This window comes from Manihot esculenta, chromosome 6 (genome assembly GCF_001659605.2).
Source record: "Manihot esculenta cultivar AM560-2 chromosome 6, M.esculenta_v8, whole genome shotgun sequence".
NCBI lineage: Eukaryota > Viridiplantae > Streptophyta > Magnoliopsida > Malpighiales > Euphorbiaceae > Manihot > Manihot esculenta.
In genome coordinates, this window is record NC_035166.2 from 26,950,978 (window position 1) to 26,968,916 (window position 17,939).

The 17,939-nt window shown below is 36.5% G+C and overlaps 1 protein-coding gene and 1 long non-coding RNA gene across 3 annotated transcripts; both read left to right on the forward strand.

Annotated features, from left to right (window-relative positions):
* The first annotated feature begins 6,074 nt into the window (after positions 1-6,074).
* On the forward strand, positions 6,075-8,377 carry LOC110616507. The gene is made up of 2 exons (XR_002488198.2): positions 6,075-7,636; positions 7,726-8,377. It is a non-coding gene; the product is annotated as an uncharacterized LOC110616507 (long non-coding RNA).
* Positions 8,378-11,624: 3,247 nt separating this feature from the next.
* LOC110616857 lies at positions 11,625-15,161 on the forward strand. 2 transcript variants are annotated; one of them, XM_021759359.2, is made up of 4 exons: positions 11,625-12,403; positions 12,506-12,591; positions 12,754-13,887; positions 14,053-15,161. In XM_021759359.2, the coding sequence occupies exons 1-4, from the start codon at positions 12,160-12,162 to the stop codon at positions 14,776-14,778; spliced, it is 2,190 nt and encodes a 729-aa protein (XP_021615051.1). In that variant the 5' UTR covers positions 11,625-12,159; the 3' UTR covers positions 14,779-15,161. The 2 variants fall into 2 exon arrangements, with proteins under 2 accessions (XP_021615051.1, XP_021615052.1); XM_021759360.2 differs by having other exon boundaries at positions 12,264-12,403; positions 12,502-12,591.
* The last annotated feature ends 2,778 nt before the right edge of the window (positions 15,162-17,939 follow it).

The window sequence follows — 17,939 nt, forward strand, 5'->3', positions numbered from 1 at the left end:
ATTGTTTGAATGATTTAGTTTCGTAATTGCTTAGATTGTTTAAACTCAAGTATAATCGGTTGCATAATTTAAACTTGACCATGCGGTTGGCAATGTTAGAATTAAGTTTCTCTAAGTTTTAAGGCAGTTAACAGTTGAAAAGTAAAAAATCCCAAGAACGTTCCTTGGCAACTTGTTAACTAGTGTTTGATTAGCGAACATTTCCTAATCATACTAAAACTAAGGAGAAATTTAGATTGTGAGAAGCGTCTTCCACATCCTATACTAATTTATTGAAATAAATAGGGATATCAAAAAGATCAATGATCAATTCTAAACAAGCTGAAATAGATTCATATTTCAACTAGAATCATTCTCTTATTGATTTACTCATTTATTTAATTACTGCTTTCTTTTACTCAATTGTAATTTTTCAAAACAAACCCCTCCTTTTATTTATTTTTGTTATTTATTTGTCCAAGTCATTATTAGAAAAATTCGTAGTGTCAGATCCTGTGGTTCGACCCTATTGCCACTATCTACAAATTATTTTGTTGATTGAAAATATGTTTATTTTTTACGGCTTCGACAACCGCTATCAACTAGTGTGAAGGAAATCAAATATTCTGCCAAAGACAAGACCTAAGCATTAAAAACATAAAATCAGATAAATCGACCAGATTGCTTTTTAGTGTTTCTTTTTCTTCCTTCATCAAAAACCCTTTTAAAAGAAATATCCATTCCCTCTAATAGAACTGTGATCTTTTATTTGTTTTATTAATATCATTTTGTCTCCAATGGAAGTGGGATCCTTCTTTGATATTTATTATTATTATTTTTTAGTATCTCTTTCCTTGATAAAGGAATCCATAGAATATACTAAACTGCATTGCACAATTTGAATGAAACATATGTGGAATCAACTATTTGTTTTGTGATATATTAATTATTTGGTCTTCTTTATGTGTGCAATATGGTTATTGAACTAAAAAAATTCATGGGACAGATCAAAATCGACATATGGAGTAAAAGATCTACTCTATTGTGTTTTTGGGACTGGTGACTTTCTTGATTATGGTTTACTAATGAGCTTACCATCAACATAGACCCAGAAGATTTGGAAACAAATTGGCACAAACATGAGCACACAAACCCGTAGCCGTGGATGTATTTCCCTCTGATAAAAAATTAAACATCATTGTAAGCCAATGATAAGGATACGTGTCAAAGAGATTGAGTTGGTTTACAATATTATCTCTACAGCTGTATTTCGTGAGCTACAAGTGTCCTACTATGTATACATCACTTACCATTGTAAACACTATAAATATGTAAACAATACAGAGCAATAAACAAGTTAAAAATTCACACAATTATTTTAGCCTTCATATGGTATCAGAGCCTTTCGGCTCCAAAGCTAAATCTGATTTCTCTTCCTTTTTCCTTTAATTAAACATGTCGACTGAAGGTTCTCTTATTTCTAGTTCTAGCAGCTCTGACACTGCTGGAGATCTTTCTTCTCAATCTGCTGGTGCGATTATTTCCTCATCTTCTTCTACTATGCAAACACCCAATGTTACTCAATTTCTGTCCATCAAATTAACCTCAAATAACTATCTTTTGTGGCATGCTCAGATTATGCCATTACTGCATGGGTATCGATTGGCTTCATATGTTGATGGTACTGGTGCTGCGCCACCAGAATTGCTTCAAAATGGATCTCCTAATCCGGCGTTTACAGATTGGTTTTGCCAGGATCAAGTGGTTCGTAGTTGGATTAATTGCTCTGTGTCTGAGTCTATTCTTCATCAAATAACTCGATGTAAGACTGCTAGAGAAGCATGGGATAAATTAGCTGTCATTTATTCCACTGGGGCTAAAACGCAAGTCCAACAGTTGCGTAAACAATTGAAATATTTAACCAGAGGCTCAGATTCTATTGATGAATATATGCGAAAAGCAAAGTCTTACTTTGATCAATTGTGTGCAGTTGAAGAAGGTTCCATTACTGAAGATAATTTAGTTTGTGATGTTCTTCAAGGGTTGGGACCCGAATATCGTCCTTTTACTCGAGCAATTGAAGCTCGCAATCAGAAGATTGGTTTTGACGAATTATATGCGTTATTGTTGAGTGAAGAAACGCAATTGAAGGTTGATTCTTTAATCACAAATGTTGCTGCAAATGTACCTCCTACTGCTCATTTTGCAAATTCAGGGAGAGGTAGTAGGGGCAGAGGCAGGTACTCTAGAGGACGTGGAAGAAGCAACTACTGGCACAATAATTCCTCCACTGGTCGTCACTCCTCCTCAGCATCTCTTACTTGTTTCAACTGTAATGGGACTGGTCATGTATCTAGGCAGTGTCCTTCACCGAAACACACTCCTCATGCACATGCGGCAACAACTGATGCTGATTTATCTAATGCTTGGATGGTGGATTCAGGGGCAAATTATCATTTAACCTCTACTCCGGAAACAATTGCTCGTCCGACTCCTGTCACTGATGGAACAACTCTCACAATAGCTGATGGTAACACTCTCTCACTTTCTAGTCGTGGGTCTTCTGTGTCTTCTATTAATGGTCGTAATTTTCATTTCAAAGACATTCTTTATTCACCTTCGCTTACTAATAATCTATTGTCAGTCTCAGCTTTCACTGCTCATAATAATGCATCTATTGAGTTTTTTCCTGACAAATATTTTGTGAAGGATATCCTCACGAAACAGGTCCTGTACCAAGGCCCGAGTAGGAATGGTCTCTATCTTTTTCCAATGGCGCAAGTTCGATCATTTCAACCCAAAGCCTTTCCAGCAACCATTTCACTGTGGCATGAGAGATTGGGGCATGCTAATGTTCGGCTTGTTTATGATGTTCTTAGGAAAAATAATATCTCTTTTGATTCCAATAAGAAGTTTCAATTTTGTCATGCTTGTAATGTGAGCAAATCACATAAACTTCCATTTTCTGAATCCAATTATTGTGCTACACAACCTCTTGAATTGGTTTGTTCGGATGTCTGGGGTCCTGCACCTTTTCTTTCAAATGACGGGTATCGTTATTATGTGCTTTTTTATGACCATTTTAGCAAGTATAGTTGGCTATATTTCTTGAAACAAAAGTCTGAGGTTTTGTCAGTTTTTATACAATTTCGTACACATGTGGAGAAATACTTTGGGGTACCCATTAAAAATTTCCAATCTGATTGGGGGGGAGAATATAGGTCCTTAACCACTTACTTAAAGCAACATGGAATCACACAGAGAGTTTCTTGCCCGCATACCCCAGAACAAAATGGTTGTGCGGAAAGGAAACATAGACACTTAGTCGAACTTGGGAGATCTTTGTTAAACCATGCTTCTGTTCCCTACAAATACTGGCCTTATGCTTTTAGTACTGCTGTGTATACAATTAATAGACTACCATCTTCTTTGTTGCAAGGGAAAACACCTTTTGCATGTTTGTTTCATGAATCTCCAAACTATGATGAATTACGGGTTTTTGGGTCATTGTGTTATCCCTGGTTAAAACCTTACTCTCCTCATAAATTAGCACCAAAATCATCTTCTTGTGTTTTCCTGGGGTATAGCAAACTTCACAAAGGATATACTTGTCTTGAGGTTTCTTCTGGTCGTATATTCATCTCACGACATGTTTTATTTTTCGAGCAGGTGTTTCCGTTCAAGACGTTAAATGATAATTTGTCTCTCACAAAAGCAGCAGACAGTCCAACCTCCATTCCTCTGCCTCCAGTACCGAATATGTTACACTCCCAAGCTGGAATTCTTGGAAAATCTCCAATAGACGGGACTGTTTTTTGTCCTAATCTGAATTATTCCACTTTACAGCAGCATTTTGATCAAGAAAGGAGTAATACAGCTACTGGTTTTGAGCTTTTGTCCAATTCAGCTCCCCACACTCCAATCCGCAGCGTTTCATTAAACGCAGATCAGACCGAAGTTGGCTCCACTCCAATTGCGTCAAGCCCAGTTGTTCCTCTAAACACAAATCAAGCTGAGTTGATTAGTTTTCGCCGAACCGACTCGCTTCCATCTCCCACAACAACACGCACCGTTTCATTAACTCCTTCTCCCAATCCTTTATCACAACCAGCTTCTGTTCTTGAATTACAGTCTCATGAACCAGCTCCATTACCAATCAAGACACATACCATGGTCACTCGGAAGCAAACAGGAAACCTTAAACCGCAGCAACCATGGTCTCCACAATCTCATCACGCTTGTGTCCCTGATTTTGTTCCTACATCTTACACTCAAGCTATTAAACAATCAAAGTGGAGAGAAGCTATGATTCAAGAACTTAATGCTCTTATTCAAACGGGTACTTGGGAATTGGTGCCGCGGCAGCAAGCTCAAAACGTTGTAGGATGCAAGTGGGTTTTCAGAATAAAGCAGAGATCAGATGGAAGCATTGAACGCTACAAAGCACGGCTTGTAGCCAAGGGATATCATCAACGGCCCGGAATCGATTATTTTGAAACTTTCTCTCCTGTGGTGAAACCTACTACAATTCGGATTGTTTTATCTCTAGCTGTTTCTAATGATTGGTTGATAAAACAGTTGGATGTATCGAATGCATTTCTTCATGGCGATTTGGATAGTGAAGTCTACATGGAACAGCCTCCAGGATTTTGTGATCAAAATAAACCAGATTATGTTTGTCGTCTTAGACGTTCACTTTATGGGCTTCGCCAAGCTCCTCGGCAATGGTACAAACGGCTGAATCAAGCTTTAATCAATCATGGGTTTCGGGTTTCCCCTGCCGATTCTTCGCTGTTTCATTATGTCAAAAATAATGTTACTCTTTTTGCATTAGTTTACGTTGATGACATCATTTTGACAGGCACATGTTCTCACACTTTGAATAACATCATTTTGTCTCTCCAATCTGAGTTTCTGTTAAAGGATTTGGGGTCATTAGAGTATTTTCTGGGAATGGAGGCTACCAAGACCACAGATGGGTTGTTGTTAACACAACAAAAATACATTACAGATTTGCTTCAAAAAGCTAACATGTCTGAGTGTCGGGGAATTTCTACACCTGCTGCAACAAAAGGAACTGTCACTTCTTTAGCTAATCAATCATTTTCTGATCCTACCTTATATCGGAGCATAGTTGGGGGACTCCAATATTTGAGCCTAACAAGACCAGAAGTTTGTTACTCAGTTCATAAGGTTTCACAATTTTTACATTCCCCAACCGAAGATAATTGGAGTTCTGTGAAACGTATTTTGCGGTATCTCAAAGAAACGTCTACTCATGGTTTATTGATCACAAAATCCAAATCCACAAATCTAAATATTTATTCTGATGCTGATTGGGCTACTGACACTACAGATAGGAAATCCATCACTGGATATGCTATTTTCATGGGCAACAATCTTGTTTCTTGGAATTCAAAGAAACAACAGACAGTTGCGCGATCCTCCACTGAAGCGGAGTATAGAGCTGTTGGTCTTGCAATAACTGAAATGGTTTGGATTCAAGCACTATTACGAGACATCAATTATCACTCCCCAACCATTCCAAACTTATGGTGTGATAATATAGGTGCGACTTATCTTTCGGTCAATCCGATGTTTCATGCAAGAACGAAACACTTGGAAGTGGATTTCCATTTTGTTCGTGATAAAGTTCATAACAAAGAAGTTAAAGTCCAGTTCATATGTTCAAAGGATCAATTAGCGGATATTTTAACTAAACCACTTCCCAGAATTCGTCATCAAATGCTCATGCATTCTTTAACAATTCGATCACTCCCACGACTGCTCGAATTGAGGGGGCCTGATAAGGATACGTGTCAAAGAGATTGAGTTGGTTTACAATATTATCTCTACAGCTGTATTTCGTGAGCTACAAGTGTCCTACTATGTATACATCACTTACCATTGTAAACACTATAAATATGTAAACAATACAGAGCAATAAACAAGTTAAAAATTCACACAATTATTTTAGCCTTCATAGCCAACTGCACTGACCTCTCCCTTGTGTATATTTGAATTTCAAAAGTTTGAGGAAGGCAAGAAAATACATTGCAAGGGGGGTAAGTAACAAAGAGAAGAGTCTTAAGAGAGCCGTTGAATTAATTTAATTCATTTTGCACATTTCACAATTTGGGAGCTTTTCCTCCACCTATATCTAACCCCACTTCCCTCCAACCCTTACCAAAAGAGGCAGGGAGGAAGTGGGAGAAAAATGATGAACTACTCAAATCATTATTGAAGTTCTCGCCATAGTAGACATTCTCAGCTCTTGGTCAAGTCTGACAGTGAAGGTGTGCAACTCATCCGACCATGAACTAAGATCAGAACACTAATATTCCAGAGTGATAGAGGTGTCTTTTTTTTAAACTTAAAAACTGATCTGTATATAACAGTCTTAACCACTTTACTATGGTGGTTCTTCTTCATCCGATATCAAATAGTGTCCAACTGCCACACTGGATTTCAAGGAGCAGCATCTATTTTTCTTTGAAAGGCTTCTGATGCGTTTTCGTCACTGAAGATAATCATTGATGGGCTAAGACATGATGTATCAAACTGGTAAATGTAGTTAACTGGAGAACTTTTTGCACACACTTGGGAGCTCAATTAAGAATTAAAACTGACGCTTCAAAGATCAAAATTTATGGAGAAATATTGACACAAGCACCTTTTTGCAAACTCAAAATAGAACTGCATGTTTCCATCCATTTAACTATCTTAGTTAGGGAATATTTCTTGTATACATGGTGTCAAGCTTTTTTCATTGATAGACATGCTAATAGTATAGACATGTGGATTGGGCGCAATGAAGGTTGTTGAAAGTTGTAATTTGCAATTATGTTTAGGATGGGAAATCAAATAGCACAACTCTGGATGCTGCTTCAATTCCTCTCTCAACCGCACCGAGTGTCAGAGTAGCAAAAATTATACCTAATCAAGCAAATTAGCGAAAATGTCCCAGTTATGACGGGCGAAGATCAACGGCCTATTCTTGAGGCAGAAGGAAGAGGAAAAACCTAAAAAGGAATATTCTTTCGTGGAAGAGTAAGAAGAATATGAAGACTTTGCCCAAGGATAGAGGATCTACAACACCAGGCTGGACAGGGGTTGGGTTTGATGTAGATGGTAGAAGCTAGAAACACCATTTCTGATGCTTTTCTGAGCAGAACCAATGAGATTACTTCTGCAATATTTGGTTGACATTTTCCGTTCCTGTCCCTTTAATTTTTGAAAGGTCGATACAGAAAATGCCATCTCGCTTTTCAGACTGCACATCGCTGGTTGACTATCAACAATATTCTCCCATCAGTCAAGCAATGTTTCAACAATGTTATAATTATCTTTTCTTTCTTTTCAATGTTACCCATCATTTTCTGCCGGAGGAGTGAGCTGAAATCTATAGAGACCCCTCCCACAACCCATCATTTTCTTTCTTTCTTTCTTTCTTTCTTTCTTTCTTTTTGGCTTTATCTTTGCTATTGAGGATTGGCTATAGTCCTTTCTCAGATGAGTCTATCAACTATCAATACATGTGGTGTTAAAAGCTGGGGGCAGGGTGCAAGGGTTAGTGTTTTTCCATGAGATGCTTCTTTGAAGCTAAACTAATCTGATTCTGATTAGTGATTACAAATTTCAACTATTTATCCTCAAGGTAAACCTCTAAAATATTTCTCTTCATTTCTGTAAATTTTCAAGCACTGGTGACAGTCCAAGTCCCTGCTTATGTTGGGAGTTTTGCAGAAAGAAAGAAAAGACAGAAAGTGAAGGGTTGAATTGGCGAATTGGCATTTTATCACCGACTTGGGGCGGAGTAATCATTTCCAGGTTCTGAAACTTTAGTTTCTTTTGAATGTACTTTGTAATCATTTAGTTGTTTGACACTGAATATACAGTTTCCAAATGCTTCTTTCACTTTTTTCACTTAGCTTTACCGCTATCCAGGTTTGAATGCCCTCTAAAGGTTCCATAATTTCTTGCCATCTTGAATCCACTCTTTGAATATCCATTTGTAATCATGTGTCCACGTAATGCATTATTGACATTTCCATGTTCAAACAGTTGTTTTTTTAAAATATTATTACAATTTTCTTCCATATATGCCCTCAGACAATCCAAAGGCAGTTGCAAATTGAAAAATATGAGGAATTATCAGGAACCCAACTGTACTAGAAAATGCTCCATCAATGCACCGCATTGTCGTGTCCTTACTTTAGAATTTAGATTGATCCCACCTTGCATATGTTTGTACTATGCAGGGCTCGTTCATGTTCAGTTGTTCATATGTTCGTCACGATGTGTAATTCCTTGTTATGCCCTTCTTATTCTCCTTTTAGCATCTTTGTACTGATGGGATATAAAGATTGAAGAAACACTTTTTTTTTTCCTTTTTCAACTGTTTCAGAGTCAAATTTTTGAATGTTACGCTTTTTTCCCTATCGGATACAGTAAAAAGAAAATTAAGCAGTTGTTTTTTTTTTTTAATCTAATTAATTTGTGCTATAGATGGCTCTCGTATAGTTTCCTGTGTCACTGTCTCGTCTAGTCTTCGGAATGGGACGATTGACTTGGAATTGTCGCGTCAAATTATTCAGCGCTTTCTGCGAGCTTCTTTAATAACAAATTTTAATTATTTCAGATGTTACCAGTTAAAATAAAATGGGTTACGATCATTCAGGGAGTTTTTATCCCAACTTTACTTTTATAAAGTAAAATTTAGTTTATTAATAATTACTTCTAAATGTTTTAATAAAATTTAATAATAAATTAAAATTTACCATGGAGTGTTACTCGAAAGATTTTGGGAGTGGGAGTAATAGAATAAAAACTCATAGCGAGGAATTGTATACTATCCTTTCTATTCCAATTAAGGTTAATATTTTATAACGACAAATTAATTGTAGAATTACAGCTAAACCGTAATATATATATATTTTTTAAAGAACGTTTTATCACAGTGAATCTGTCAAAACGAAGAATTTCTAAAGTGTTACTGTTATTACACTTAAGTCATTCACCGACCTCCTGAGTTTTGCAATTAAACTTACACCTTCCACCTATAATGGCACCACATATGTTCTGGCGTCTGAGCAGCACTAGTAATAGAGTTGTCGAATTTCTCGAACCATTGATCCAAATCCCAAAGCTAACTCTTCTTTATGTTTCAAAGCTACGCTTGTACTAGACCAAAAAGAGGACCCCCTCTGCTGGATCCTTCGCCTGCAGGTCCTATTCTCCCATTCAAAATACTGGACCCATATATATAAATAGAATACATATACAATTCTTAGGTCACCCGATTCTTGCCATTCTATTAATTTATGCCTTCATAACTAGGGAGGGAAAAGGGTTGGTGTCTGTATGGTGTAAACTTGGCGTTGCACGTTTTTGCACTTAGGAAGGGAGAGAAGGACAAAGATGAATTCAGAAATTGTATTGGGATTATGTAGACAAGTGGTGGGTCAATGACCATAAGAGCCATCATATTTTTTCATCTGTTTTCTATTTAAACTTGTTGGCAGCTAACTCCTCGTTAGACATGTCAGCAACTTGGAAGGAAATTAACCATTAGAACCAACATAGATACCCTACCTATTAATCACTTTCTTGTCACAATCTAGTCTACAGATATAGACTTAATTTAGTAAAAACTTTTCTGAGATTCATCTTGAGTGAGTATTAATATCTTTACCAATGTGGAAATATGCAATAATTATTAACTAATTAATTATTATACTAAGTATATACCCAGTTTAGGATATAGTTTAAATCATCTCATTAGTCTTAATATGTAAAGCATTCTTAAAATTGCTCGAGATTAGTGGTCAAAGTTAGTTGGATGGTTAATAAATGCTAATCTAAGGAAAGATCTTCCAGTTGGGGAAGCAGTTCTTGGAGGGAAGAGAAGAACCGAAAAGCATGCAAGTCTCTCAAAAACGCATTAAAACCTCTACAGTCTTTTGGCTGTTAGGTTAGGTTAGGTTAGGTTAGGTTAGGTATACGACACAAATTGATGGTCGCATCTCATCGACATATAATGATATACATCAAGCAATTATAGATTTAATATGATGATAAATTTGAGCCCTTCTCTTTTTTGTAAAAGAAGGGGAAAAAAAGAAAAACGATTGTTTTTGCATGTAGACATTATAAGATTTTACGCCAATATAAATGGTGGAAGACAAATAAACACTTAGATGACGTCTCACAATTTATAGCAAGAAAGAAGAAAATAGGTAGTGTGGCATTTAAGAAGCTATGAGAAATAAACTCTATTTTACCACATCTAGCTCAGCCTCGATACGCACGTTCCCATGCTATGCTCATCTACAAGAGTAGAACTCTGTCTCTGTGCACACATGTATGATAACATATTTAGGGCACCCACCTGCTGCATAATCTTCACTCTCCACTCTCTCTCTATATATATATACATTTATTTATATTTATATGTATTTTAAGGTTTTTTTTTTTTATTGAAAACTTTTTGCTTAAAGCAAATTTCAAATTACTGCCTCTATACAGTACCTTCACATTATATTTATATATCCTGCTGCCTTCTGGGGAGCAAGAAAATGAAGAAACAAGGTACTCTCACTTTCCTGAAAATAATTCGTGTTTGCTATAAGTGCATCCATCTAGGTTTCTACAATCCTATTAATTTCTTTTTTTTTTCAAAAAAAATACTCTCATTAAATGTTAAACGAAAAAAATACGAGTTTTCATCTTAAAAACAAAAAATCCACCTACATCATATTATGTAGGTCCGATCATATATTAATTTATTGATAGAAAAATCCACCCTCTACTCCTGGCGAAGGGGCACACTTGAATCGAGGTAGCTAGCAATGAAGTGATAAGTGAAAGGAAGAAGAAAAAGAAATATGTAAATTAAATTGTGTATTGAATAAAGGAAGAGGGTAGTGGTCCTGCTATGAAGTGTGGGCTTGAGCTGAGCTGAGCTGCTAGCAGACAAGGCTTGAATCTGAGTATAAGTGGGATTTTATAATAAACAGCAGTAGTAGTAGTTGTTGTTGTAGTAGTAAAAGAGGGCCCTCATGACATGGTTTTATTTGTCCTAACATATACAGTGATCAGCCTTCCAGCACATGATCACCCTTTCTACGTTTTTTAGATTGAGGTCCCCCCCTCCCCCAACCCATAATAATAATAATAACGAAACCATGCTCTCTCACTAGTACAATGGGTGTTAATCATTAGATTGTGTGCAATTATTAATTCTTATCATTCTACATGTTGAAAGATTAACTGCATTTTAACTTTTTCGATAATACTACTACTTTTTGAAAAATTAGATCATATTGATTGATTAAAAATAAGAAAAATTAGATTATTAATCTCAAAAAAAACATTTATATAAAAATACATCCTATATTAAATGTCCAATGTTTTTTCAAGAAACCTATATATATATACACAGATCCTAATTAAGTTTGAAAGAGGAAATGCAAACGTTTGCTCAAAGTGTTAAGCATATTTGTCTAGGTTGCTAAGCTTAGGCCAAATCTACGACTCAAGCAAGAGAGTAGAGCCAGGGCAAGAAGTGGATGGTAAAGTAATAAAACATGGTAATTGTATCTATGAAAAAGTGCAGATCCCCAATAAACCCACCTCGTATTTTTTAAAGCTGGAGGTGGGAATCACATTGTAGAGAGAGAGAGAGAGGTGCGTGGTCATATCGTCATCTTTTTGCATTTCTTTACCTTCTCAATTCCCAATGTGAGAAAGAGAGAGAACAGAGTTGGTCTGGTAAAAAAAACTTGGGAGTGAGTGAGTGAGTGAATGAATGAAAGAAAGAGATAAACCAGAGAGAGAAAGTGAAAGGGAAAGAATAATATATTCTATATATCAAACACCCTTTTGTTGTACTTAATTCCTCAAATCAAATGTGGCTGATTTATACTTCATGGATCCGTTTTTTCCGCTTCTTCAACAGCGTCTTATAAGTTTCTCAGCTTTTCAAACGCTCTCCATCTCTTTCATATCTAAAAGACTAACTACTCCTGCTGCCACGCTAGTTTTCTCTACTTGCTTTTACTTCCAGTCATTGTCACTCTTCATTTTCTCATTGCTACAGCCATCCCTTTCTTTCTTTTTCTTGAATCTCGTCTCCATAGAAAACTAAACAAGAAAAAGTTGTATTTTTTACGTCTAGAGATGGGCAAGGAATGGCATTGGGTTGCTGGCAGATCCTCCAAGAGAGGCGGAGGAGGAGGAGGAGGAGGAGGAAGACTAGATAAAGACAGTTCAACCACTCCTTCAGGCTGTATGTGCTCTGTCTTTCAGTTATTTGATTTCCATCAGTTCCAGTTTCCTTCGCACCAGCAGCAGCCTTCGTTAAAGCCCGACTCTTTCCTTCCTCAGCCTGAGCCTCCTGAGACTGAGCTCTCTATCGCCAAAGGTTTTTGTTTTTCTCTACTCTCCGGCCTCGTTTAGCTTTCTTCCTGAGAAATTCTGAGCAACGGTTCTTTTTGTTTGTATTATTATTTCCCTTTTAAGTCAGGCGCTGAAGCACCAAGGAATAGCTTGGAGTTAGAGGAGCCTTCATCGCCAACTACAGTTACAGATGATGAAAGTTTAAATATCCCAGTAAGTTTTAATTGCTATTTTTTTATTCTAACTTATCTTTTATTGGGGTTTCCAAAATTTTAAAATTTTCTTCTTTCTAGAGATTCTTTGTTTTTGTAAAGCGAGTAATCATGATGATAATGATAATCTTGTTATACATTTACCTTTTTTGAAAATATCCAGATGGGTATTCAAATTAAAACAACTATTGGAGATGCAAGTTCAAGAGGACAAGGAGCTCCAAATGATTCTTCTTCCTCAGAAATCAGCTCTTCCCCAAGTATCAAGACCCCAAATTTGGTCGCTAGACTCATGGGTCTTGATCTTCTTCCTGATCAAAGCTTCTCTCCTATCTCTTCTCCATCAACTCATGGGATACCAAATCCTTTAGGAAAATCTCATCTACACCACCATTTTCGACGTCGGCAGTTTCTCCAAAGCAAAACAAGTGGCCACAGAAGTAGTTTGGACAGTGATTTTTCAGGTACGCGTTCTTTGCCGGAGACTCCAAGAATATCTTCAGCTAGAAGATCAGATGTGGAACACCGCTTGTCGCTTCAGATCAATAAAGAGAACCTGAGCCCCAATGAAGAACTGATTCTCTCTCGTATCTCATCGTTAAAGAGAAAAGAGCTCAAAACTGAAGAAGAGAATAGAAGTCCAGGCCACTATGCCAGGCAGATTGTGAAGCATGTCAAAGAAAGCGTTAGCAGGAAGGCTGGTTTGGACATTACAAACACGGTCAGAAACAGAGATCAAGCCAGCAGAGTAGAGCTTATTTGCCAAGTGAAGTCCAAGAAGTTAAGCAAGGTTCTAACTAAAGCCGCTGATGATTCAAGTCCAGGCAAGCAAACAGCTTCTTGCTCACCAAGACTCAAATTCTTGGAACCCAGGAATAGGCCAATCCCCAGTGTACCATCCACCAAGGGCCACAGTATTTCTCAATCTTTACAACCATCAATTCCGGTACATTCACAGGTCAATATCATGACACAAAAGACCAAAGCTCCAACAAAGTCTAAGTTGCAGCTGGTGCAAGAGCAAGAGTACCTCCACCAGCAGCAACAGATACCTATCAAGAAGTGCAAGAAAGTGGCTGAAGAGAGGTTTGGTCCACCACCTAGACTCAAGAAACCTCCGCAAACTTCGGATATTATCCGAAACAAGCAGGAAGAACCATTTGTGCGTCCAGCAATGGCAACCAGAGCAAACATTCCTGACAAGAAATGCAAGAAAACCCCACTATCAAATGACCTGCTCCTCCTTCCAGTCAAGAAAGATCCTACTCCTCCGGCCACAAAGATTCCTCAGAAACCGGTACATATGCACGCACTTCCTCATTTTCCTACTTCTCTTTAGATGTGAATTAAGTTGAATATCCATTTCTTGTCCATTATGTTTACTATGCTCAGGTAATATTCTTTGCTTATTTTTGAAGTAAAAGGAAAACTGTATTTTGCGTGACATGCTTTTATGTTATAGGCACCAAATGCTCAAGAATCGAAACGTAGCTCACAGTTATCTAGTTGTTCGAGCCAGTCGTACAACCAACGAGAAGCGCTCAACGCCCGAGGCAGTAACAAGAGCAGCAATGAGGACAGGTCTAACGGTGCTGCCACCACCACCATCACCGGAGATGTAGCAGCAGAAGAATATGAGTACATCACTCGAATACTAAGACGTACTGGCATAGACAAGGATACCCCAGTGTCGTTTACTAGGTGGTTCTCTCCATCCCATCCATTAGACCCTTCAATTTTTTATTATCTTGAATATTTCACCACTATTTCGCCTGCTTCCACCAGCAATGGAAATTACGCTTATGGTAAACTCAGGCATAGGTGTAATAGAAAGTTACTGTTTCACCTTGTGGATGAAATGCTGGTCGAGATATTGAAGCCTTACATGAACATGAAACCATGGGCAAGCTCATCAATCGGTGTATGTGATTTTATTGCTGGTAAAAAAGACGTGCATGGCTCACACTTAATTGACATGCTATGTTCGAAAGTTAGAAGCTTCCCCTGCGCAGACTGTCGCGTTCTTGAAGACATTGATGCTTTAATAGACAGAGACATGCCCCAATTTCAGCTTCAGAGCGAAGTAGCTTTTGGCGAAGAAGGGGAAGGGATCGTATCGGAGATTGAGAAGGATTTACTAGACACATTAACACATGAAATGGCGGTGATTCTTTATGGTGATAAGTGAAACGGCAAGGCGTTTTTTGATGGATAAGAATATAAAAGAGTAATAAGAGAGAGACAGGAGGCAGAAGGGTCACATGGGGTCATTCACGTGATGAGATGCTATTCGTTGGGGTTAGTTGTGGACCCCGAGATTGGGACTTGTAAAGAGGTTTGAGGTCTACACGTGGAAATAGCTACTCTCGGCCGACAACTCTCGCTTTCTGATTGGTTCTCAAAAGACCACAATTGGCAGAGGAATCCCATTCTCTCTCTCTCTCTTGTATATTATACAGTATTTTATTTTTTTCTTTTTAATGTTAAAGAGGTTTAATTAGGAAAATAAATGGGTTTTCCTAATAAAGGCCAAATATAATAATATATTAGCTGTAATTACTGTTTCATGTATGGAGTATGGTGTTAATAGTTTAATATCATCAAAACAAAAATACTGAAATTAATTAAACTATATATTATACAATAATTAATTTTTCAAAGTGATGGGATAACTGCAAATACTTATAAGAAAGGATTTCTTCCCATAACAAGAGTTCAGTGAGTAATACATGAAATAAAGATAACAATTTTTTTTAATTGATAGAAAAGCTGCAAGCTAAGTGTATTAAATATTATTTTAAATTTCATATAAATCCCACTATAAACAATAATTAATTCGTTATTATTGTACATTAAATAATTTATCTAAAATAGGTAAAATCACTCTAATCCTAAATGGTGAATTTCCATCTAGACATCATATTTTAATGAAAATATAACAAAACAGATAAATTAATTTGGTTTTATGGTATGAAAAATATTTGTTTAGATTTTATTACAAAATAGAATCCAAGTAAAAATTACCCATTACGATGAGCCACCATCTGAGACGGTAAAACTCGAAGGGAATTGAGAACATAAATTTGAGGAATTATTTATTGAAGACGAAGCGAAGGGAAAACTTTTTGGTAAGATATGGTTGAAGCTTCGTGGAAGTTTGAGCTGGTAAAAAGTACCAATTACTTGAAAAGCCGAAGCTTAAAAAGATGGTTTCTTAGCTTTTGCATGGACTCGAGACGAGACGACACATATCTATAATTCTATACACAACCATATATGACGTGTACTGAAAAAAGCCAACTTAAAAGTTTGCAACAGGACAACCTGCCCACCCAAAATCAGAATATAAGCTTCTTTTCTTTTTTCTTTTTATGTAAGAAAAGGAACATTATTGAGTAAGCTTTTTAATTCTGATGAATTCAAAATAATTAAATTCAACAAGATGATGTCTTACAGTGCCAAAATTGTGGGTATTCTGAAACAAAGTAAAAGCCTGAATCAGAAGAAATACCATTATCATATTGCTTTTTGGGATCAATCCTTCTTTTTAATTTCAACTGCCACTACTGCCTCTGCTCTCTCCTTTTGCATATAATTGAAGGAATTACATTGAGCAGGGCAGAAAGTGGAAAAAAGAAAAGTATACAGGGGCTTCAATGCAAAGATCCCGTAAATTTAGAGACCTGAAGAGAGTTATGCATCTGAGACCTATTCGTATTGTGTCAGCGTAGGAGAAGAGAATAAATTTAATGAGAGAGAGAGAGACTATAGACTACAGTTAGATAAGATTGATCTTCCTTTCCACAATCATGAGATTCTTTTAATCAGTTTGAATTGGATATATCTATGATGGTCAATTATGCTCGCAGAAACTAATTTCATCACCTTCTTTCTTTCTTACAGTTATCATAATTTCATTTATTCCTGTTTTTTTTTAAAAAAAAAAAAAATAGTGGAATACCCATTTGAATTTTAATTGAATTTATAATTGAAAAAAAATTGGAAAGAAGGAATATTAATAATTTGAAAAGAAGCAAGAAAACAAAATTAAGGTATTCAGCAGAGTAGACATATGCAGTGCAGAGCATATATTGATTTTTCTTTTGTGTCGCAAGAAGAATAGAGGTTGAGGGTCAGATAAGGAGTGAGTGAGTCCACTGTTATTAGGTGTGGGTCACACTGCCATGTCTCTCCATCTCCATATATCCCATTCCTAAATATAAACTATTTAATTATATATAAAATGGTGAAGCGGGAAAATTCAAATGAAATTGGAATGGTGAGTTGGCCCACATGTGATCGGCTTAATTATGGTTTGTTAATGGTGATGATGAAATGTGAAGAGTTGATATGATATGGTTGACCCATCTCCATTAAATGATGTTGGGTCTCTTCTGGGTAAACAACTCCTCACCCTTATAGCTCTGTTCTTTAGTCAGTTTCTTCTTCTTTCATTCACAGTTTTAATGTTGATGATGGATGATCACCCATTCTTTTTTTTTTAAATATATATTAATCAATCTGTCAGATTTAGAGGAAATTTATTTTTGTGAATTTGGCAATGGATGAATGAATGAATTAGTAGAGATGTAACTATAGAAATAAAGTATAGCGTCAGCTCAGGTGGTCGACAGTGGACACCTCCAAAGATGAAGGTTTGAATAATATTTTAGAGGTGGCAATTTTGGATAATTTTAAGGGGTAAATATTAAATAATAAGGAGTAGGGTGAGGTCATGTTCAGATTCAATTTTGCGCAAAACTTGGCAGATTCTCCTACAAAATATTCCTGACTACTACACTAACTCTAAAATCTAAATTGAATCCATCAGAAACAGAGACAGAGCTGAGAGACACTATTAAATGATATTTCAAATTCAAAGTTGCAGGGGTAGGGCTCCTGATTACATTATTGAATAATATATAGCATATGATTAATTTATACATATATTATATATTTTGAACGAACATAGTCAGTTATGCATAACGTAAACTTGACAGTAATATTTTATTTAAAATAAATTATCTGAGTTATTTGCCTGTACTTCTCCTTTTTTCCATTACATGTGTTTTGCTTTAACAAAAATAATGTGGCGACCAGCAAGTAGATTTTAGCTTATTTCTATTAAAATCATATTCAAGACTATGAATTTTCGAGTTTAAATTTCAATTGAAATCAATTATTTTAGAAAAACGACGTGACAATGGAGAGAGAGGGGGAGTGTCTGGTGCATATTGGAAAATAGGTAGAGACAGATGGCTGGGTTGGGGCTGGAGTGTAGGGTGAGGAACTGTGTTGTCTTGACATATAGAAATGGGTATTGTTATTATTGAAGATAGGAAAAATGGA